At 45.2% G+C, this 23,957-nt stretch overlaps 2 protein-coding genes across 5 annotated transcripts; both read left to right on the top strand.

Moving 5' to 3' along the window:
* Nucleotides 1-252: 252 nt before the first annotated feature.
* EBP (EBP cholestenol delta-isomerase) lies at nucleotides 253-6,903 on the top strand. 4 transcript variants are annotated; one of them, XM_081125698.1, is made up of 5 exons: nucleotides 253-844; nucleotides 1,718-2,073; nucleotides 3,799-3,835; nucleotides 3,964-4,094; nucleotides 5,081-6,903. In XM_081125698.1, exons 2-5 carry the CDS (start codon nucleotides 1,773-1,775, stop codon nucleotides 5,302-5,304), a joined length of 693 nt encoding a protein of 230 aa, XP_080981824.1. In that variant the 5' UTR covers nucleotides 253-844; nucleotides 1,718-1,772; the 3' UTR covers nucleotides 5,305-6,903. The 4 variants fall into 4 exon arrangements, with proteins under 4 accessions (XP_080981824.1, XP_080981826.1, XP_080981825.1 ...); XM_081125700.1 differs by having other exon boundaries at nucleotides 724-895; nucleotides 1,755-2,073; nucleotides 5,081-5,573; XM_081125699.1 differs by having other exon boundaries at nucleotides 744-895.
* A 1,431-nt stretch (nucleotides 6,904-8,334) lies between these two features.
* TBC1D25 (TBC1 domain family member 25) lies at nucleotides 8,335-21,981 on the top strand. Its single transcript, XM_081126845.1, has 6 exons — nucleotides 8,335-8,670; nucleotides 10,223-10,332; nucleotides 11,277-11,431; nucleotides 18,647-18,774; nucleotides 18,911-19,099; nucleotides 19,376-21,981. The coding sequence occupies exons 1-6, from the start codon at nucleotides 8,548-8,550 to the stop codon at nucleotides 20,735-20,737; spliced, it is 2,067 nt and encodes a 688-aa protein (XP_080982971.1). The 5' UTR covers nucleotides 8,335-8,547; the 3' UTR covers nucleotides 20,738-21,981.
* The last annotated feature ends 1,976 nt before the right edge of the window (nucleotides 21,982-23,957 follow it).

Genomic DNA, 23,957 nt, shown 5'->3' with positions numbered 1-23,957 from the left:
GATTGGTTGCTCTAACTGGGACAGAGAGAAGAGAAAGTAAGACAGTAGATGCTTAGTGGTCCTTAGGACTGAGGGTTGTGAGTTGTAAGTGGACAGGAGGTTTGGGATGGGTCTGAATTCTGATTGTGGGGTCTGGGTGCCCGCTGGCTTAGAGTTGTGGAGTTCTGATTGGTTCTTTGGAGCTGGCATAGGGAGGTTGAGGATCTCCATGCCAACTGGCCCTCAAGGAGTTTTGATTGGTTTTTCTGACTTGAAGTCAGGAGAGGTGAGGATGACCGCTAAGGAGTCTAAGCGCTGAGGTAAAGGATGGAGACGTAGTGTACAGGCTGTGATCTGTCTTAGTATTGTTTCCTTGCCCATTCAGGCATTAAGAATGAAGGTTTTGTCTGGAAACTGATTAACTGGTCTGCTTAGAAAACGGGGGCAAAGATAAGAGGACGCTAAGCAACGCTGATTCAACAGCAGATGATAAGGATGACTACCCAATTTCTGAAAATGATTGACGGATAAGAGGTTAGGGAAATTCAAGCCAAGACTCGTTGCTGGTACCTTTTGGCAGAAAACGCCCACCCACTTCGGCACACCCCGCCTTCACCCACCTCCAGATTCTGGCTCAGTCAACAATGAAAATGGCACCACACGTAAGGGCGGGGCCGGCGGCACACAGAAAGCTCCTATTGGTTGAGAGCGGCACTAGCCACCTCCCCAGCCCCTCCATTGGCCAACTCCGTAAGACGAGGAACCTGTGAGGAAATGGGTCTGAACTAGGGCTGTGACAGAGCCCACAGGACAGCCTTAAGAAAGCCCGGACCCTGCAGGAGAGGTCGCTGGACAGCGCCGCTGAGTGAGTGCCCCCTCCGCCTCGCCTGCCACTCCATCCCCTACCTCTCCACAGGTAAACGGCCGGCCACAGGCGCGCCTGCAGGAGACCCTTCCCCCTCCAGCCCGCCACCTTTCCACCCAACCCCACGCGCCTGCGCGAGACCCCCTGGCTACCGCGTGGTCCTCCGGAGCACAGAAGATCCTCCTTCTCATTGGGCAGCTGGACTAGAGGGTTCTAGTTCTGATTGGTGGTCTCCGTATTTAACCCTCCTTTTCTTCTTTAAGCACCGCGCGGTAGACCTGTGCCTTCCGCTTTCCTATTTCTTGCAGGTTGCTGATGGTGTGCCGTGTTGCGGGAAGCACTTGGCTTTCCACACACTGAACCTGAGGATTGTAGTTCTCATTAGTCTTCTCTCTTCTGTCCTGCAGTTTCCAGGACTGCAGAGAGGGACTTGCTCTCCGCTGAACGATGCAGGACAACTGACTCCTGCAATGGGACCCAACCAGTTGTCTGTGTCTCCCAGCAGCCTGTGACCCCTGAGGGCATGGACCAGGCCTAGTTCCTGTGTCTACCCTTACCAGGGTGCGACCTGTGAGGGCTGTGACCTATTCCGATTCTTTGCCCACCAGACTGTGACCAATGAGGGCAGGGACCGGTCCTGGTTCTTGTATTCCTAAGCTGACTCTGACCCTGAGGGCAGGGAGCTGGTCTGGTTACCACATCGTATGGTTCACAGAGGGCTGGAACAAGCTTTCAGCCTTTCTGTGGCCTTAAAACAGCATATAATTAGATCTTGTTTTTAGTCCAGTTTTATAAGTGCATTTACATTTCTTATGATAATAAACCATTTGGATTTGATTTTATGATCTCATTCTGTGCTTTCTATTTGTTCAGGTTTTTCGTTTCCTTCTTTCTACTTATCCACACACAGCTATCAGCCTACAAAGACATGGCAACCAATGCTAGCCCCTTGCACCCATACTGGCCTCGGCACCTGAGACTGGACAACTTTGTGCCTAATGACTACCCTACCTGGCATATACTAGCTGGCCTCTTCTCTGTCTCTGGGGTCTTAGTTGTGACCACATGGCTGTTGTCAGGACATGCTGCCATTATCCCACTGGGGACCTGGCGACGACTGTCCCTATGCTGGTTTGCAGTGTGTGGGTTCATCCACCTGGTGATTGAGGGCTGGTTCAGCCTGTACCACGAGGACCTTCTTGGAGACCAAGCCTTCTTGTCCCAACTCTGTGAGTCCTGAGTTCTTTCATGTGCTGTGGGAGGGAATTTTTCCTGCAAGGATTGGCTTAAATGTTTACCCACCTAACAACTTTTCTTCTATTAATTTATTTAAAATTTTTATTTAACTTTTTTGTCACATATATATTCACATGGTTCAAAAAACAAACCATTTAAAGAAGTATGCAGTGAAAATCTACCTTCTGTCCACCAAGTTTTCCCAGTTATTAGCCACTGTTAATAATTGCTTGTTTTATTCCAGGGTTTATTCATACATAAATTACACACAGAAGCCTCAGTTTGCTCAGTTGTAAAAGAGGGGTAATAATATTACCCAAATATGTGTAAGGCACTTAGAACAGTGTTTGCCAAACAGTAGATGCCATGTAACTATTATTATTATTATTATTATTTGGCAGACAATAGATGCTATATAACTGTTTATTATCATCATCATCATTTTTATTTTTCCCTTTTATGTAAACAAATGGTAACATGCTATATACACTTCTGAACTTTGCTTTTTTAAACCAAGTCACTCCTCATCAGTTCATAAAGAGCTTTCAAAGCATAGATGTTACAGAATTATTTGACTTGTCTAGCATCGGTGGGCATTTCCCCCAGTCTTTTGCTGTTATAACCAATACTCCTTTTTGTCCTCATGAATAAAGCTGCTGTGAACATTGTTATAAGTCTTTGTGTGGAGATCTGCTTTCATTTCTCTTGGGTAAATATGGAGGAGTGGCTGGGTTGTATGGTAGATGTGTGTTTAACTTTATAAACTGCCAAACTTTTCAAAAATGGCTGCACCGTTTAATATTCCCACCAGCAGTATATGAGAGTTGTATATCCTCATTGACACTTGGTATGGTCAGGTGTTTCTTAAATTGCAGTCCATCTAGTGGATGTGAGTGATATCTCATTGTGGGATTTTAATTTGTTTTTACTTAATGATTAAAGAAAGTTTAAGCACCTTTCATCTGTGTATTGACCATTTGGAAATCCTCTTTAGTGAAGAACCTACTCCATTCTCCTGCCTGTTTTTATATTATGTGATCTGCATTTTTCTTATTGATTCTCTGCTGGTGCTTTCATTCATTCATCTGTTCACTTTCATTCTCTCTCTCAGTCCCTCCCTACCCCCTCTCTTTCTCTCTCTCTTTCCCTCTATCATTGGCTACTTAATTCACTCCATCATCTATACCTGCCTGCTTTTTTTGTTGTTGTTAATCCTCATCCAAGGATATTTTTTCTGTTGATTTTTAGAGAGAGTGGAAGGGAGGACAGGAGGGGGAGAGAGAGAGAAACATTGATGTGAGAGAGACACATCAGTTGGTTGCCTTCCGAACAAGCTCTGACCAGGGCAGGGGAGATCAAACCTGCAACCCAGGTACGTGCCCTTGACCGGGAATCAAACCCAAGACCCTTTGGTGTGCGGGCCGATGCTCTAAACCCTGAGCAACACAGGCCAGGCAATACCTGCCTCCTTTTATTCTATAGATAATTATTGAATACCAGATAATTATAGCAACACTTACTGTTCTATGTCAGGTTTGCACACATATCTTATATACATATATTAACTCTAAAATCCAAATAGCTGCCCCATTTCAGATGAAGAAATGGAGGCATGGAGAGGTTATAAAGCCTGCCTTATTAGATGGGCCCTCAGCTCTCACAAGTCTGAGTTCCTTTTCCTGCCTTTATTCTTCATGTGTGTCTCTTGTCTTCTTCAGGGAAAGAGTATGCCAAGGGAGACAGCCGATACATCCTGTAAGTATTTGCCTCTGTCAAAGGAGACCTGAATTGGTTTGGGGGAGGGGTGAGTCAGGGAACACTAATGGGGTGCCCTATGGTTAGAGCACAGTGCTGCCAGTGTCACCCCATCCTTTCTCCTGCAGGAATGACAACTTCATGATATGTATGGAGACTATGACGGCCTTCTTGTGGGGACCACTCAGCATTTGGGTGGTGGTTGCCTTTCTCCGCCAGCAGCCTCTTCGCTTTGTCCTACAGCTTGTGGTCTCTGTGGGTGAGTAGAGGGCCTATACTGGGTGCTGGAGGGATTATCGGGGATGTACAGATCCGATAAGGCGCATCCGTGTGGGTGGGATCTCTCAATTGTGCCCGTCCAAGGCTGAGTCAGACTGAATGACAAACTCCCTAAGGTTTTAGAACAGCCATGCCCCTCTCAGCCTGTGTTCTCAAGTGGGAAGTGTTCATTTCTCCTCCTCCATCACAGTCTCTTATGAAAGTTACATGAGGTGGCCTATGCTGGCAGGAAGCCCTTGAGTCCTGTAGGCTCAGGATTTTGAGCCTCTTTCATCTGAGATTCAGTCCTCTTGTGTTCTTACATTGTTAGCTTTCTTTAGTTCTAGAAATGTGAGTTCTCTTTAGTCCTGGAATCCTCAGCTGTCTTGAATGAAAGGATTTTGAGCTTCCTTAAATTCTGGAGATACGTTTCTAAAGTCTTCTTTAATCTATTGGTCCACCCTCAATCTCTGTTTTCTTTTTTTTATTATTATTGTTCAAAATATTACTGATATCCCTCAGTAAAAGAACCTTAACTTAAAATGATATGAGGACAGAAATAAGTAAACAAACAAACAAAAAAGAAACAATCAGGAATATTGTTGGATATTTAGAAATATTAAGTAAATACTATTAATTTATTTTAGGTATGATAAGAATATTTGATAATTTCTGTTAATATTTTAGGTGTGATAATGGTATTTCATAATATTAAGGAATTACTATTAAAGATTTTGTGGGTGTGCTAAAAAAAAATTCTGGAGATATGAACTCTCCTGGGTTCTGAAATTCTCAGCTTCCAGTTTCTGGAATTCTCACTTCTCTGATTTTTCAACTTTTCAGCTATATAATCTTAGCTCTCTGAATTCTTAGCTCTCTGAATTTGGGAATCCTAAGTGCTGAGACCTCAAATGATGACTTGGAAAATGCCTTGGAATAGCTCCTCCTCCTCATAAAGTTTCCTCATTTCCCTTCCACCTCCCACAGGTCAGATCTATGGGGATGTGCTATACTTCCTGACTGAGTACCGTGATGGATTCCAGCATGGGGAGCTGGGCCACCCGCTCTACTTCTGGTTTTATTTTGTCTTCATGAATGCCCTGTGGCTGGTGCTGCCCGGAATCCTTGTGCTCGATTCTGTGAAGCAGTTCACCCGTGCCCAGAGACTGCTGGACGCCAAAGCTACAAAAGCCAAGAGCAAGCAGAACTGATAAGTGATGGACTGCGCTTGAACACTGGCTGATGATGAACTCTCAACCTGCCAGAATAGTCCAATCCTTGCTCCCACAGGTTGAAAGGACAAAGCAAATCGATCTGTCATACTCAGGCTGATGGGTGGGCACCAAAAGGGCCAGCAACAGGGAAGAAAGGAGCTGTGTGGAGCCACTGCCAGGAGCTGTTGAGACAAAAGTCCAAGAGAACCTAGGAGGTCTGCAGTGATGGTAATTTTTAAAACCATGAAATAAAATGTCTTGACCCTAACACTGAGAGATCTTTAATTACTGACCCCAAAGACACCTCCATCACTCACTCATTCCACAGACCACCATTATCTCAGCCATAGATTCCCATCCTTATCACATACACCTCACAAACCCCCATCACTAACCCCAGAGATTCCCATGGTAGCTGATTAGATTCATGAGTCACACACCTGCAATCTCTTTTAAGGACTGATCTTCTATCCATACCCTTGGTGTTCTCTCCAGAACACACTTTCTCATTTTTTTGCAATAGGGACAGGCTGAGAATTTTCCGAACCTTCAAGTTCTTAAATTTACTCAATCTCTTGTCTCCTGATTAGGCACCCCACAGATATCCTCACCTCAAAGACCCCCAAGTACTCCAAAAAAACCCATCACTGACCCCACAGACTCACCCATCACTACCCTAAGGATTCCCATCATTTACCCCAGAGACCCCACAAAACTCACCCCCACAGACCCTCCCATCACTCACCCCATATACCCCATCATTAACCTTTAAGATACCTATCACTCTCTCCACAACAGCCTTTCATTTGCCCTCTAGACTACCCATCATTCACCTCACAGACCTCTATCACTCACACCACAGACCCTATCACTTGCCTAACAGACCTCCCATCATGTACCTGACAATTCCATGACTCACTCTATAGACTCCCCCCATCATGTATCACAGATCCCTATCATTTACCCTATCGGCCTCTCATCACACCCTACAGATGCCCCATCATCCACTCTTTAAACTCCCCATAACTCACCTTGCAGAATTCATCATCATTCATCTCACAGTCTTTGTCATTAACCTCAGAGACCTTCAGTCATAAAACAAATGGGTACTTGAGGAATTTTGAGGAGGTGACAAAGAATGAATAATAAAATTACAGATACCTTTACCCTGGCTCCAGGTGTCCTGTACAGAGCAGGACTTCAGTTCCAATCTTGGTTCTGCTTGAGCCTGCAATATAGCTTTTGAGAAATGCTTCACGTTTAAGGTCAAAGCTGTGAGTTACTTCCTCATCTCATATCCATCACTTACCTCGTAATTACTTAAGGCATGCTGGCCTTCTTTCTCTTCCTCAAACACACCAGGCATAGCCCTACCTTCCATCCATTGCACTGTCTACTCTCTGTGTCACTTACTATCCCCTTGACCTTGAGGATGTTTCTTCCTGACCTTCAGTGCTCATCTGTAAAATGCTAGTAATACCTTGTAGGGTTTTATGCAGGTTAAATGAATTAAAATATGTAGATGGTCTGGCATACAATTTGTATTTGTTGAATGGAAGAATAAATAAATGAGAGAGAGTTCTCCCCAGGACCATGGTAAGGACCTCCTTTTTTTTTTCTTTAATATATCTTTATTGATTTCAGAGAGAGGAAGGGAGAGGGAGAGAGAGAGAAACATCAATGATGAGAGAGTCGTCATTGATCAGCTGCCTCCTGTACGCCTCCGACTAGGGATCAAGCCCACAACCTGAGCATGTGCCCTGACCAGGAACTAAACCTCAATCTCCTGGATCCTAGGTTGATGCTCAATGGCTGAGCCATGCCCGGCCGGACAGGACCTCCTTTTTTATTTTGTTTCCATTATCTTTCCATCCAAGGCTCTCTCCACAACCAAGACAGAGGCTTCTGACCATATCATACCCACATCTAAAACCTGTGTTTCAGTGCCCTCAGGATAAACTCCAAGCTCCAGGCTAATGTTTTGCTCATACCACCCTATGATAATTTTAATGAAAAGCAGACTCTCAAACTTCTTGTTTCCATAAAAAAATAAAGCAGTGCTGTAAGAAATATTTTTGATTCCAGTACATGGGGCAAAAGAAATGTGCCAATAACCCTCTTCTGGCTTTCAAAAAATTCCCCATTATTTATACATTCCAGAAAATAGATGTCAATATTAATACCAAGGCAACAAATTATTTTAAAAGATACCAAAATAGAATTGCAGTCTTCTTTATAAAAAGTTAATGTTAAGGGTAGCAGCCATACAATACCAACAATAGCTGAAGTCCAGGCATCTTACAGGACTCCTTTATTAGAAATTACATTTGAAGAAAAAGAAAAAATAATAAATACGAAAAAATACAACACACACACAAAAATTGAATTTGCAAGAGCAGACTGTATTTTGCCCAAACCATATGGATGTGCAATGAAGTGAGGAGAATGCCCTTTTGCATTTTTCCATACATAAAGTTTCGCAAAGGAATCAGATATGTTCAATTGTTAGCTGATATTTAGTGGACACGCACCATTTAATAACAGGATCGACCTCAGCATGCTGTCCTTGAGGATTAAATAAAATGAAAGCGAACTAAAAACTAAGACCTCCAGAAAGCATAAAAATGGCTTTTTTGGAGAACAAATTACAAAAATTTAAAATGTACAGCTCCATGAATTTTAACAATGTGTAAACTATTTTTTAAAAAGATTCTGGAAAAAGGGTTATTTTTCCATTCAGCGGATTCATTTGAAGAGAGGGCCACAGCATCTGAAAGAGATGACATCATCTGTAAGCTGAGGCAAAAGGCTACTTGGAGTAGGCTGTGGGGGGCCTTGACATCATCGCTCAGCAGCTTCCTTTCTCCGCCCACTTCCCTCTCTGGAATGGGTCATCACTTTAACACTAACTAGGTGAATCCGGAAGTAAACTGTACAAACAGCCAAACCACGGACAAGGGGAGGCGGGACCTCAGTGGGCGCCTGCGCACTGGCTGAAGTGAGGCAAAATGCCCGGCGCTGGAGGGCGGGGCTCCTGGCAACAGTATTCTGTGCGCACGCGCAGAAGCAACCTCCACTCCGCCAGGTGTGTGTGTGGTGGGGGGGGGGTGCTAGGGTCGCTCAACGCCTTCTGCGCCTGCGCCCGGGCGCAAGGTGGGGCTGCGGGCGCCGGCACTCTGGAGTACAAGCAGGGGTAGTGGGGCAACCGTCACCCGTCACCCTAAGGAGGGTGGCGGCAGGATGGCGACGGCCTCTGGGTCCTCGGATTTGGCCGGCTCCGGAGCGCCCCCGTCTGGCGGGGGAGTCCAAGCGGCGGCGGCGGCTGAGGAGGAGGAGCGAGAGGTGGTACGGGTCCGAGTCAAGGTGAGGTTGGCAGCCGTTCAACTAGCCTGCCCGAGCCTCCCAAGGGAGGAGAAGGCAGTGGCTGTCATAGGGTGGAGGGCGGGACCTGAGATTTGAGACGTTACCTGAGGGGCGAGGCTGGAGGGCCTAGTGATGGTGGCAAGGGGTGGAGTAGGCTGGACCTGGGAATGCGGGGGCAGGGCTGGAAGGCGTGGAGACTAAAACTGGGTGTGCGGAGATTTCGGTAGAGAAGAGGGGCTATAGGGATGGAGGAGGAGCCTTAGTAGTTGAGGAGTGGGGCCCAGAGGAATGGGGTGGGTGTCGCTGTCAGAAAAGGAGGCGCCGAAGTCAGTTAACATATGTGTTGAGTGCACTTTTGTGCAAGTCGCCACCTGGTGAAGGAGACAAACAGCTAAATAAATGAGATGCTTCGGACAGTGGTGAATGTCATGAGGAAATAATGAAAAAGGTTCTCAACTAGGGTGTTACTTTAGCCAAGGTTGTACAGGGAGATCCCCAGAGAGGTAATGAAGGAGCCGAGACTCGAATTAAAAGGAGTCAGCATGTGCCTACCAGGGGGAATGAGTGTTCTAGGCAGAGGGAACAGCAAGGGCAAAGGCTGGGAGGTGTGGATGAGCTTGGCATGTGCCCCTAGGTTCCGATATTCCTGGATCCAAGAGAGTGAGGGGAAGACTGGATGAAGGTGAATCAGAGAAGTGAGAGAGGGGCAGATTGTGAAGGCCCTTTGGTGTGTACTCTGAGTAAGAAAGCTGTTGCACTAGTTCCAGCAAGCAGTAATGGTGGCTCAGACTAGGGTGGTGGCATTGGTGGTGCTGAGAAGACGGTAGATTCTGGAGAGAAGGAAATGGATCACTTAAATATACTAGAGGAAGCTCTAAGGTAGAGGTTTGGGAATTAAGAAAAGAGATGATACCTGAGCTGTGAGTGAACCACTTGAAGAAAGTGGGAAGGACCTTCCAGACAGGGGGATCAGCAGAAGCAAAAGGCCTGAAGCCAGAATGTGTTCAAAGTAACTTACAGCAGTTTGGTAGTACCAGAGTGTAAAGTTCAAAAAAACTGCTGGGAGAGAGGCTGGCTGGGTCCTACAGGCCCACCTGTTGGGGACCCTTTGAAGATATTTAAGCAGGGGAGCATTGTAGCTTGATGTGCTAGATTGGTTGCAGCATGGAGGACTGATTTAATAGAGGCCAGACTGTACATGGTGATCCTGGCAACCATCATTGATGGGTTATAGAGGGAGGATTGGGTGCCTGGACTATTGCAGTAGCCTCCTCCTCACTAGACCTCTGCTTTCTCCCTTGCCCCCCACAGTCTGTTCTAAGGAGAGCAGCCAGAAGGATCCTGTAAATCTTAAGTCAGACCACATCCTTCCTCTGCTCAGAACCCTCCCACGCTCCTGCCTCACTCAAATAAAAAAACAATGTCCTCACCATCGTCCAGAACACCCACCTTGATCTGGCCACCACCGCTTCTCTGACCTTGCCTCCTACTGCTCACTCTTCAGCATGGTGATATGGCCCCTGATAACCTACTCTGTGTCTTCTCTCCCCAGAAATGTGAGAGCTTCTTGCCACCTGAATTCCGCTCTTTTGCTGTTGACCCCCAGATCACCTCACTTGATGTGTTGCAGCACATTCTCATCCGAGCATTTGACTTGAATGGGTGAGTAAGGGGATGCTGGTGACTGACCATTGGACTACCCACCTCAACAGTGATTGTTTGGCTTTTTTATTGTTGTTTGGTAGGTTATTTGTTTGTTTTATTATTATAAGTAATCCCACAGTGAACAGGCACATATGCATATCTTGGAGTATTTGAGGAAATCTAGTCATAGGATAAATTCCTAGCACTGGTATTGCTGTATTAAAGGGTGTATGCTTTTAAAATTTTCAATGGGTGGTTCCAAAATTCTCTCCGGACAGATTTTACCAATTTAAAATCTCACCAGTAGCATATAAAATATCTGTTTCCCTTACACCCTCACAAACACTGGTTACTAGAAAACACAGGAAAATTTGCCAACCTGATAGATGAAAAGTGGGGTCTCTTGGGGGCAGGTGTGATGGTTATTTTGTTGTGGTTATTTTGGAGGAATGCATATACATGGTAACAAACTCAAAGAGTACAAAAGTGATGGGTATTTAGGATATTTCCATGGTTACAGTAATCATCACACAACATACTTCTTTACATAGTTACACCAGTATATCTGAGAACAAATTCCTAGTTGTTATTTGACTTTCTTGCATAAACATCTTTTGTTGTGAAAAATGACAATCATAAAGATTGCTTTTTTTAATGCAGTAAGAAGGCTGCTTTCTTTCCACTTCTATCCTTCAACTACCGTACTGTTACCCTCCCTAGAGGGTACCAACATTTTACCAGTTTCCAGTGTGCGCTCCAGATACAAGCAGGTGTGTGTCTGTTTCTGTGTTTGTGTAACAAAGTAGAGATGAACGAGCTGCCCTCATTCCTTAGCACAATATCTAGAACATAGTAGAAAGTTGTTGTCAACACCATCTACCTTTCCCTGATTCTTTTGGAAACTGTCCCTGAAGCCTCCAGGGCACTGGGGCACTGAGAGCTGCCACACCTCCCATGTCCAGGAAGAAGAACTTTGGCATCAGCTACCTGGGCCGGGATCGGCTGGGGCAAGAAGCTTACCTCTCACTCTTGTCTGACTGGGACCTCAGCACAGCCTTTGCCACTGCCTCCAAACCTTACCTGCAGCTGCGTGTAGACATTCGGCCCACTGAGGACAGTGAGTACCCAGTGTCCTGGGGGGTACTGCTCTGGGACCTATCCTGTCCCCATAGGATGACACCACCCCTTGCAATACACTCCCTCACAGTCAGCTAGGAAGCAAGGTAGCCTAGTTTCAAGCCCTGGGTTGGCCACTGGGCCTCAATTTCTTTACCTGTAGAGATAAGGGTATCTTAGGGCTATCAAGAGGATTAAACAGAGAAATTCATGTAAAATGCCTGTAATGGTGCATGACTGCATAGTGAATGCTCAAAAAGTATTAGCTCTAATAACAATAATTATCACATTATATTTACTATTGTAGCATATAATTTAGTAATATGTAATTATATAATGCAATATAACAATAGAGCTATAGAATACAAAATAGTATGCTTCAATTCTAATAATATGTTAATGTAGCAATGCTGATTATAATAATGGCAGTTGTATTTATTTATTCACTTATCCTGCACTCATATTCCTTTGTTTGTGTTATTGCTCACTCATTCATTTGTTCCCTTGATCTCTTAGCTACTCTTCTCATATTTATTCCCCCACTCTTGCCTATGTTGGTCCCTCAGAGCACACACATTCACCCAAAAATAATATGTATGTACATGGAGAGAACGAAATGAAACAAATGTGGCAAAATTGTGACCAGTTAGGGGAGCTAGGTGAAGGTTGTATGAGTGTTCAATGTATTCATCTTTTTAACTTTATTGTAGATTTGAATTTTTTTTAAATAAAAAGTTGTAGAATAGAAGATGTGGTTCCCAGACTCAGGGAAATCCTGTGGCCATTTGGGACGACTGAGGCATTTTATTGACATCATAATAATATAAATAACTAACATGTGTTAAACACTTGGGGCCGTTTTACACACATAATATTCATTCACTGGATTGTCAAAACAGTCCTGTAGAGGAGGGCCAATTGTTATCCCCATGTTATAGATGAGGAAACTAAGGCTCAGAAAGGGGACAGAACTTGTCCATGTCAGACTGTAAGTAGGGGAGCAGGATTTGAGCCCAAGTTATGGCTGAAATGGCTCCCCAGTCTTAATCATTTGATTACAGAATTTGGGGCTTGCTAAGATTGGCAGCCTTCAGAAAAAGAGACAAGAGAAAAAGAGATAGAGAGTGAAACAAGAGTCAGAGAGAAAGATGGTGACAGAGACAGGCAGAGAGACCAATGGAAAAAGACAGGTAGCCCTGGCCAGTGTGGCTCAGTTGGTGGTAGCATCGCCCCTTGCACCAAAAGGTCCTGGGTTTGATTCCCAGGCAGAGCACATACCTAGGTTACTGGTTTGATCCCCAGTCGGGGCATGTGCGGGAGGCAACAGATTAATGTTTCACTCTTTCCCCCTCTCCTTTCCTCTCTCTAAAATCAATAAAAGCATGTGCTTGGGTGAAGATTAAAAAAAGAAGACAGGTAACCAGAGATACAGGAACTTCTGCCCCTGAATAGCCCTATGTGTTTAGGTCAGTCTCTTAACTAATTCCTCGAGCCTCATTTTCCTTACCTGTAAAATAGACATAGTAGCACTATTTCAGTAAAGAAATCAAATCTGCTCAGCTAATAAATACATGAAGAAAACCCCAACTGCATAAGAACTGAGAGGAATGCAAATAAAGCAAGGAGACAGACACCGATCAATTTGGCAGAAAGACATTTAAAAGTGGTTGTTTTTTTTTAAGGGAATCAACTTTCCAGTTATGATGAGTTCATCTTTTCCTCCTGTGTCTTATTTATCAAATTCCTGCATTTACACATGTTTGTTCCTAAATTCCTGATTCTCTAACACTGATCTCTGTTAAATCTTAAGCCAGTCCCATGTTGTTTTAATCACATAGCTTTATGATATATTTAATGAGTTCTTTTTTAAAAATATTCTGTGTACTTACTATTCTTTTCATTTAATAGAGTTAGCTTATCATTCCATTAAAATCCTGATGGGAATTTGGAGTTGCATTTTTTTTTTGGAGTTGCATTTTTAAAAGAAACTAAATTTTAATTACCCATTAAATACATTCTCCTTATTAAAAATGAAGGCATTTCAAATATTAATGTTGAAGTCTCCTGAAACCACTATGCCTATCTCAATCCCCTACCCTTTTGCCCTGCAGGAACCGCTTTGATTAGTTTGAATGTAACCTTGCAGGTCCTTTATTTATTCATGCATGCACACACACACACATACACACAGAAATGTATCCACATATAGAGATACTTAAGTATATTTGTATGTATACACAAATGTATATACTTATAACATAAATGGTATCATACTATACATTAATAAGTATCCAATAGATGGAGCATTTGTTATAAATATTATTAACGGCATTCTTGTGATTGTGTTTATGATAGTGAAAGCAACAGGCATGTTGTGACTGTTTGGATGGTCCAGTCCCTCTTTCTGGGAAGAAGTCAGTTTCTGTCACCTCTACAATCAGGACATTAACAAGCCTAGACCTTCGGCCAATTTATGCATTTTTTATATGAACCTTTTTTTTAAATAACCACCTATTAGATGTATTGCAAATATTTTTTCCCGGCTTACCTTTTGTTTTATGGCTTTGTCTGTGGCATCTTTTATCTATCTTTTTCTTTATGATTTCTGAGTTTCTCCTTAATTTGGAACTTCTTCCCCATCCGCAAGTTACACAAGTGTTCTCTTACATCTCCTAATATGCTTGTTACTTCCTTTTTTACATATAAATCTCCACTCTGTCAACATTGTGATAACTAGATGTAATTTTTTATTTTATTTTTTAAAAGACTAGTTTATTGATTTTTAGAGAGAGGAAGGGAGAAGAGAGAAACATCAATGTGAGAGTGTAACATCTACCAGGGATTGAGCCTGCAAATCAAGCATGTGCCCTAACTGGGAATCAAACCAGCAACCTCTGGTGCACTAGATGACGCCCAACCAACTGAGCCACACCAGCCAGGGCTAGACATAGCTTTTTTAAAAAAAAATTCCAGACAATTAATTATGTCAGTATCATTTATACATGTTATTTATTTATTTATTTTCAGAGAGAGAGAGAGAAAGAGACATCAATATGAGAGAGAAATACCAGTTGGTTACTTCCTGCACACACCCCAACCAGGGATCGAACCTGCAACCTTTTGGTGTACAAGATGATGCTCCAACCAACTGAGCCACACCAGCCAGGGAAGCATCATTTTTCAAATAACCACCTTTTCTACATTGATTTGAAATGCTACTTTTTTCAATACTGAGTTCCCATGTGTACTTGGAATTATTTCTGGGCTTTCTATTGCATTCTACCAATTGGCTCTCTTTGTCTATTGCTATACTAACAACATATTTTTATCACAGGGCCTTTGTGGTAAATTTTAGTAAGGCAAGTAGTGCCATCCTCCCACTATTCTTTTTCTTGACTCTTCTTTTTCTTAATTATTCTTAAATGTGAATTCTTTCATATGAACCTTAAAATAATTTTTATCTAGTTCCAGAAAAAAAAACATTGGATTTCTGATTGTCATTACACAGGATTTATGTATTAATTTAGGGTTTGAGAAGTTGGACAATTTTATGATGAGGAAATGTAGTACATACAGCATATATTATGTAATACCGCATGCAGGGCCTGAGGCAACACCCTGTAATGAAACACTTGGGTGTTTCTTCGGGGAAATGTGTGCATATTCACACTTAGTGGGTTACATAAAAACTATATATAGTCTCATGTCAGTTCAGATCAGGTTTTGCAACTAGACGAGTTTGTGCTTGTAGAAATCCTTTACCCAATGGTTTCTTTCTTTTTAAAATCAATGTAGAATATCTCTTTTTTCCTGTAATGTTTTTGGCTTTGAGTGGTGTTTTTTCTGACATTCTTATTGCTAATCTTTCTTTCTATTTGTGTTTGCCAGGTATACCTTCAGGCTTCTTCAATTTTCATCCTTTCTTTGTCACCTAGTTTTAAGTATATCTCTCATAAAAATCCCACAGCTGGATTTATGATTTTTTACACAATTGACAGTAAAATCTTTAGACCACTTTTCTCCTCCAGTGTTTCCCACCCTCCCTGGCCTTTGAAATGAAAGCTTTGGAGCACTTTATTTTTTTCATTAATTTTTGGGGGGAGAGAGGGGGAGGGAGGGAGGGAAGGAGGGAAGGGGAGAGAAAGATTTATTGTTCCATTTATTTATGCATTCATTGGTTGGTTCTTGTATGTGCCCTGACTGGGGATGGAACCTGCAACCTTGGTGTATCAAGACTACGTACACTCAGACCAACTGAGCTACCCAGCCAAGGCTGGAACACTTCTAATTCTAATTTTTCTTCTGATCCCTAACCCTTAACTCTGGGTTTCCTTGATGTGGTAATTTTTGTTTCTTTTTCTATTCCAGGCTATCATTATCTTTTTTTTTATAGTAGGTTGCTTATGTTTCAGGAATGCTAAAGTAACACTTAAGATTACAAACTCTCCATCACATTATCTCTGTCATTTTATGTTTAACTATATATATTACAAACTTGTGGCCTATCACCATTTACCCTTCCTTTGCCTTCCCTACCTTGAGCCCTCATAGTCATTCAATAGTCATTTCCTTTGAGAACTTCTTTGTTCACTTCCAATAAGGTATGTGGGCTAGATATACTCTAGTGACCAAAAACATCTTTCTTTGGCTGCCACAGATATGTACTGTTTTGGCTGGGCATGGAGCCTTTGGATCTTAGGCCTTTCTTCTCAGCGCTCCATAGGTGCTGCAAGCCACCGTCCTGCTTCCAGAGTTGTGGAACAGAGGTCCATCAGCATTCTGACCTTTCTGTTGTAAGCAGCTTATTCCTTGTCTTTGGAAGCAGGCAAGAGTTTTTCTTCCTTCCTGGAATTTGGGTATTTCACCAGCATCTAGATAGAGTCAGGGAGGCCTGTTGTATGTGTTGTTTTTTAAATAATCCTGTCTAAGACTTGGTGAGCCATTTCTTCATCTCAAGGACATTCTCCTTCATGCCAGTGTGATTATAATGTCTCTACCTGATCCCCTTTCTCCCCTGTATTTCCTAGTATTTAGTATTTGCATTTTAAGTCTTCTGGACTTGTCCTCCAGGTCTCTCTACTTTTTTACTCAATTCATCAAGCTTTAGCTCTGTGACTTGAGGGGGTTCTTCTTGGTCTTTCAGACCATTAGTTTGACTTTCCTCATTTTACCCATTCAGTAGTATGACCTCTATTTTACCTGTTGTGTTTTAATGCTCTAATGTTTTAGAAAGACCACTCTAGCAGCTGTTGGGAGAGAGTAGAGAGGGACACAAAGGAAGTAGGGACTGATTAGGTGGCAGTTTCAGGTAAGAGATGTGGTGGCTCCCATAGGGTGACAAGGTGAAAATGAGAGAAGAGGTGGAATTAAAGTACGTTCTGCATGCAGGAGCCACAGGGCTTAGCAATGGTTTGGCCCTGGGAGTTGAGAGAGTGGGAGGCAGCAAGGATGTCTGTCAGGTTTCTGGCTTAAGCAACCTAACAGATAGAGATACTGTTCACTCTCATGAGAAAAAGAGGAAGAGGTCATGTGCAGAATGGCTCTCAGGCTCCCCTTTTAGGTCCCTTAGGTTTGCAGTGCACTGTGAGACATCCAGGGAGGGGCAGTGACATCAAATGTGGTCTAGGATTTGCTTCCCCCTCAGCTCTGAAGGAGAAAGTACAGTGAACTCCATGGACATGCTGCTTAGGGATGGCACTTGCCTACAGATGACAACGGATTAAAAGAAGCCAAGTTGATTTGTTTCATATAGTAGAATTTGAAAGCCATTGGATATTGCTATTGTCAACTTAGCAGCTCTGTGGTGCCAGGGATGACATCTCCTAAATCTCTCAAACTTAACCTTCAGGTGGCCACTGCAGCTTCAGCCACCACATCACATTTGAGGCAGGTAAAAAAGATGCAAGGGGGTTTGAAGAAGTGAGAGAAGGGCCCTAGCCATTTGGCTCAGTGGTTAGAGCATCGGCCTGCAGACTGAAGGGCCCTGCGTTTGCTTCCAGTTGCAGGCTCGATCCCCAGCCCTGGTCAGGGCACGTGCGGGAGGCAACCAATTGATGTGTCTCTCTCACATCGATGTTCCAGTTTCTCTATCTCTCTCTCTCCCTCCCACTCTCTCTGAAAAGCAATGGAAAAAATATCCTCGAGTGAGGATAAAAAAATAATATAAAATAAAATAAGAAGTGAGAGAAGGAACAGACTCCTGCTGATGCTCCAAGGGCCAGAACTGGAGAAAGTCAAGCATAGCATTGTTTCCTCTGTCTAACATACACAACATACCTCTTCCAAATCTGTCTGGGCTCTGGAGTAAGGTAAATGAGGTTCACATCCCGGCCCTACCATTTCCTAGCTGTAGAATCTTGGCCATTTACTAGTTGTTCCAACCCTTTTGTCATCATCTGTAATGGTCATGGTTGTCTATACTGATTGTGGGAGGAGAATATGAGATTAAGAGTTTGGGTGCTCCAGCTTTGAGCCTGGGCTTCAAATTTTGGTCTTTCACTCACTAGCTGTGGGGTCTTGGACAGCTATCTTTATCCTGACTGTGCCTGTTTCCTCATAGAAAGAGTGGTGATAATAATAGTACCTAACTTATAGGATGGATATGACTATTAAATAAGCTAAGCCTTGGCTGATGTGGCTCAGTTGGTTGGAGTGTCATCCCATGCACCAAAAGGTTGTGGGTTCAATCCCAGTCAGCACATACCCAGGTCATGGGTTCGATCCCTAGTGGCGGCATGTGCAGCAGGCAACCAATTGATATTTCTCTTTCACATCGATGTTTCTCTCTCTCACTCTTGCTCTCCTTTCCCCTCTCTTAAAAAATCCATAAAAAAATTTCAACTCTAAAAAAAAAAAAAAATAAGTTAATATGTACAAAGGGCTCAGAACACTTCTTGGCACTTAGCACTATGGAAATGTTGTCTCATGTTATTATTTATATCAAAGCTAAGCCCTTGTCACAGTACCTGGCACATAGTAAATATTACTATTAGAATCTGCCCAGCCATTTTGTGAGATGGTTACCTAATATAAAAGACAGCCTAATAGAAAAGAATTATTTATGGCTCTATTTTTTGCATGATTTAGATGACATGGAAAGAGAAAGTGGGAGTCGCTCATTGCCCTGTGGTTGCCTGGCTTTGGTAGGAGAGGAACCCATCCCTGAGGTGTGGTGTTCTCATCCCCATTCTCATGTTGCTTCACTCTGTGTGTCCAGGCCCACTGCTGGAAGACTGGGACATAATCAGCCCCAAGGATGTCATTGGCTCCGACGTGCTGCTGGCTGAGAAACGGTCATCACTGACAACAGCTGCCCTGCCCTTCACACAGTCCATCATCTCTCAGGTGGTTTCAGGGACTTCCAGGCCCAGCTGTGGTTGTAGGGCAGGGCCTACCTGGCTCCCCTAATTCTGAGCATGCTGGTCGGCACCTGCCCCTAGTCTGCCCAGCTGACCTCCCCACCTCCTCGCCTCCTTCACAGGTGGGCCGCACCTTGTCTAAGGTCCAGCAGGTGCTGAGCTGGTCATATGGGGAGGATGTCAAGCCTTTCAAGCCACCCCTGAGTGATGCTGAGTTCCACACATACCTGAACCATGAGGGCCAGCTCTCCCGTCCTGAAGAGTTGCGTCTGCGGATCTATCATGGTGGTGTTGAGCCCTCCCTGCGAAAGGTGAGCCTCCTTGACCACTCGTTGGATCCATCACTCTTACAATCATGAGTAGCTCATGACACACATGCAGTGAACCACACCATCATGGGATGGCGTGATGATGTTCCATGGCTATAAGTTCTCCTTCACAAGGGGCTAGGAGTCAGAGGTGGGAAGGCAGACTTTTCTGAAGGAAGATAGAGGTCCAGGGCAGGTGGGTGGGTGGTGACAGATACACCCTGAGATGTGGCAGCTCACCTGTAGATCCTAAGCCTCATCCTTTTTGTCCCTGGCAAGGTGGTGTGGCGGTACCTGCTGAATGTGTACCCAGATGGGCTGACAGGCCGAGAAAGGATGGACTACATGAAACGCAAGAGTCGGGAATATGAGCAGCTTAAGAGCGAGTGGGCACAGAGAGCAAGCCCTGAGGACCTGGAATTCATCCGCAGCACGGTCCTCAAGGATGTGCTGCGTACCGACCGGGCCCACCCCTACTATGCGGGGCCTGAGGATGGCCCACACCTGCGGGCACTGCATGACCTACTCACCACCTATGCCGTTACCCACCCACAGGTGTCCTACTGCCAGGGCATGAGCGATCTTGCCTCACCCATCCTTGCCGTCATGGACCATGAAGGCCATGCCTTTGTCTGCTTTTGTGGCATCATGAAGCGCCTGGCTGCGAACTTCCATCCTGATGGTCGCGCCATGGCCACCAAGTTCGCCCACCTCAAGTTGCTACTGCGACATGCCGACCCTGACTTCTACCAGTATCTGCAAGAAGCTGGTGCTGATGATCTCTTCTTCTGTTACCGCTGGCTGCTGCTCGAGCTCAAGCGCGAGTTTGCCTTTGATGATGCCCTCCGCATGCTTGAGGTCACCTGGAGTTCACTGCCTCCCGATCCTCCTGAACATGAGGTAGAGCTCATCGGACCCCCAAGCCAAGTGGCAGACACTGGCTTCGGTAGCCACAGGGGGCGACCTGTGCGACAGAGGCACATGTTGAGGCCTGCTGGTGGGGGAGGCAGTGCATTTGAAGATGCAGTTGACCACTTGACCATAACCAGCCAGGGGCCTGGTGGCGGGGGGCGTCTCCTGAGACAAGCCAGTCTGGATGACTTCCAGCAACTCAGGGATAACACTGGCCCCAGGAGGGACCCTCTGGTCCAGCTTCCCCACCCGGTTGCCCTCATCAGCTCCAAGTCCCTCTCTGAGCCCTTGCTAAACTCCTCAGACCCACTGCTCTCCTCCTCTTCCCGCCCTGATTCCCCATCCTCCTCATCTCCACCATCCTCCCAGGAGGCCTCACCTGCTGGTGATGTGGCTGCAGGATCCCCCTTGATGCCAGAGGTGGGCTCCCCACAAGACCCTGGGAAGTCCCTGCCACCCCCACACCCACTGGGCCTGCCCCCACCCCAGGAGTTTGGCCAGGGGAACCCATTCATGCTCTTCCTCTGTCTCGCCATCCTGCTGGAGCACCGTGACCACATCATGCGCAACGGGCTGGATTACAATGAGCTGGCCATGCACTTTGACCGCCTCGTGCGAAAACACCACCTGGGGCGAGTCCTACGCCGGGCCAAGGTTCTCTTTGCTGATTACCTGCAGTCTGAGGTGTGGGACTCAGAGGAGGGAGCTGAGGCCACAGCCCCATCTTGATCAGGCTCCTTCCAGCCCACCAACAGCCCCATCAGATCTCCATTCTTTGCCATGAGGGCCTCCATATGAGACCCTACCACCCTGCCTGCCAGCCCTAGACCTGTTGGAGCATGGACCCTCCCTCTGCAGGTCTGAGGTTATGGAGCTCTGTTTCGGCACTGTCCCATTGAGGCTACAGCCTCTTTTCTGTTTTTGTTCCTTTGTTTTTAACAACTGTACTTTGCACACATGAAGGTCACTGTGGTCTGTTTATTTCTCTGCCCTCTTTCTGGTTTTTGTTATAGATGGAGTCCCCAGGGGCTCTTTACCTGATGGAGCTGAAATACTTCACTTGGTAGAGGGTGGGTCATGTGGTGCCTTCTTCCCCAGTGGTGGGAGAATGGATGCTGAGAATTGGTTCTAAAAGATGAGTCTGGGTTGCCCTAGCCAGGTTGGCTCAGTGGATAGAGCATCGGCCCGTGGACTGAAGAGTCCTGGGTTCTATTCTGGGCAAGGGCATGTACTTCGGTTGCAGGCTCGATCCTCGGCCCGGTTGGGGTGCGTGCAGGAAGCAACCAAACCATGTGTCTCTCTCACATTGATCTCTTTCTCTCTCTCTCTCTCTCTCTCTCTCTCTCTCTCTCTCTCTCCCCCTCTCCCCCCCTCCGTCCCTTTCTCTCTCTCTCCCGCTTCCTCTCCCCCCTCCCACTCTGAAAAGCAATGGGAAAACTACCCTCAGGTGAAGATTTAAATAAATAAATAAAATAAAAGATGAGCCTGGGTGGAGAATTGCTGGAGGAAGACTTGAGGCCGTTGTGTGGTACATTTGTCTCCATGTAAGGGTCTGGATTGTAGCTGTGAATATATGTTTTCAGGACAGGCCCCTGAATGAGGAATGAGAGAGTTCCTGATTCACAAAGGGCAAGTTTCATCACAAAGGATGGGCAGTATGGGCTACTTAGAAACATTGGGCCAGCCACCTCTAGCCTTCCACATGTCTCCAGTTCTAGATCCAGACCCTTCCTTGTGTGTCTTCTGCACTAATACTGGCAGTCCTAGGCAGAGGTCTAAGGCTCCTATTCTTTTCACTTGCTTTGGGTCTAGCTTGAGGGACTGGCCTTGCCATGCCTAGGGCTCTAAGCCCTAAACTGGATTTCCAGCTTGTTGGGTACCTGTCTTAATTGTTTCACCAACACACACCTTTTATTTGCCTTCTCCATCTCACTACTGTGAACAAATAAAACGCTGATAAAGCTCAGGCCCTAAAAGAAGTCACCTACTTATTTGGAGGTTAATGATCAAAAGAAGGTCTTTCTTTCCCACTTACATTCTCAGAAGGTGGATTGTGTCACAAGTCAGGTGCTGTCCTCCACAAGGATGTGGCAGAAAATGGGTGGGGTAACAGGTCCTATAGGTTGTAGCCTCAGTGTGCCAGGTTCTGGCCAGAAATTGCTGCGCAAGGCAATGCTAACAGAAATGAGGAGCATCAGGGCAGCCATCCTCTCATCTGTCTCCCCAAGAATGTCATGTGAAGCTGGAGATAACTCTTAAAAGGCTCCCATCACACCCCAATATTAAAAGAGAAGCTGACCATTCCTCAGATAAGGGCTCAGTAACTAGAAGAGCAGGACAAGACCATTCTGTGTCTGGGGTACTCCAAGACTGTGGGTCTACAAGTACACAAAAGGGGCTCAGGCACCCACACACACACACTGAAGACCATCCAAGATGTTGGGGTATTGCCCTCTGAAGAGCTGAAATGTGCCCCTTTGTCAGTAACCAGCTGGTACCCCCCAGGTGCATTCTATGATTAATGAGCTCATATATTCGAGGAGCCAGACAAGTCAATTCTGTGTATGGCAGCTTGGGACCTCTGAGGGCAAGAGGACTCCTTTCTGTGAATAGGAGGCTGAGATAACCCTGAAGGGCAGAAAATTCTATTATTCCCCAAGGATTCCTGACTGGGGCATCTGGTTCCTGCCAAGATGGCAAACAGCACAAACCATCAATTCCCTTGCCTGAAAGAAACACTGGAGAAACCACAGAGAGAAACATGAGTTCCAAAGAAACTAGCACAGCTATGAAGACCTATGGGGAAATGGAAAGCTGTCTAACTGGCCAGTATTTTGAGTGGCAGATGGCTGGAGGCAGCAATTACATAATAGGTTAGAGATTTAAGTTCTGGCTCTTGCCTCCCCCCCCCCATGTTGCCTTGGGAAGGCCCTTGTCTGCCCCATCACTGCAGAAATCATCCCCACCACTGGGACAGGTGTCTGGGGGGCTAGTGTCAGGGCACCAAACCTCTGCTGAGGGGAGGAAATGAGCAGCCAGAAGTAGTCACTCCATCTCTCCCCCTCCAGACACCAGGGCTGGTGGTGGCACCTAGGAAGATGGCCTCCTCTGAGGGATTAAAGATGAAACCCCTGCTAGAGGAATTGTCAGGTGGTGTGATAACAGGTGGGAGAGCTCTGCTGTTGTGCCTGGGACTGTCCATCCTCTGGCTTATCTCATCACATACCCACTTACCCCTTGAAGTTCAGGTGATTGAACAAAGTTGAGTCTAGCCTTCTGCCTTCCCTCAATACCTGATTTTACCAATCAGAACAGCTGCTCACACTGGGAATATGAGCTCAGCACCAAAATAACTAGGCACCGGGGCAGTATAACTATCTCCAGAGCCAAACTGGATTTATTAGTTAATTATTACTGTATAACTAATTACCCCCAGACTTAGCAGTTTAAAACAACAAATCAATTTTTTCAGTTTCTGAGGGTTAGGAATGTGGGGGCAGTTTAGCCGAGTAGTTTTAATTCAGGGTGTCTTCTGAGTTTTCATTCAAGTTGTCAGCCAGGACTGCAGTCAGCTGAAGGCATGACTTGACTGAAGGACCCACTTTGAACATGGCCCACTCATGGGGCTGTTGACAGAGGCTTCAGTTTTTCACCACCTGAGCCTCTCCATGGGCCTCCTCACAACACGTGGTCCCAGCAAACAGGCGGGAGACTGTGATCAGGCGAGAGACTGATCAAGAGAGAACAACAGTCCTTCAAAAGACTGATAGATCCTTCTCAGTTTTCTCAAACCAAGAAAACCGAGCATAGTGGGGTTTTGCTTGTTTTTGTTTTTTTCCCCATGCTCAATAAATCTAAATGAAATTTAAAAAGGAAAATAAAAAGACAGAACTACAACCCTAACTACTGGCCGGTTTGGCTCAGTAGTTAGAACGTCAGCCCGCAGACT

The sequence above is a fragment of the Miniopterus schreibersii genome (assembly GCF_964146895.1).
Source record: "Miniopterus schreibersii genome assembly, chromosome: X".
NCBI classification, from domain to species: domain Eukaryota; kingdom Metazoa; phylum Chordata; class Mammalia; order Chiroptera; family Miniopteridae; genus Miniopterus; species Miniopterus schreibersii.
This window is presented reverse-complemented; position numbering and strand designations above follow the sequence as displayed.

Excerpts from the sequence above, each read along its gene's own strand:
- EBP (XM_081125698.1), top strand. The coding sequence starts at position 1,773 with ATGGCAACCAATGCTAGCCCCTTGCACCCATACTGGCCTCGGCACCTG. Across the intron at positions 2,074-3,798 it reads AGCCTTCTTGTCCCAACTCT|GGAAAGAGTATGCCAAGGGA; the intron begins GTGAGTCCTGAG and ends TGTCTTCTTCAG. Across the intron at positions 3,836-3,963 it reads GGAGACAGCCGATACATCCT|GAATGACAACTTCATGATAT; the intron begins GTAAGTATTTGC and ends TTTCTCCTGCAG.
- TBC1D25 (XM_081126845.1), top strand. The coding sequence starts at position 8,548 with ATGGCGACGGCCTCTGGGTCCTCGGATTTGGCCGGCTCCGGAGCGCCC. Across the intron at positions 8,671-10,222 it reads TGGTACGGGTCCGAGTCAAG|AAATGTGAGAGCTTCTTGCC; the intron begins GTGAGGTTGGCA and ends TTCTCTCCCCAG. Across the intron at positions 10,333-11,276 it reads CGAGCATTTGACTTGAATGG|GAAGAAGAACTTTGGCATCA; the intron begins GTGAGTAAGGGG and ends TCCCATGTCCAG.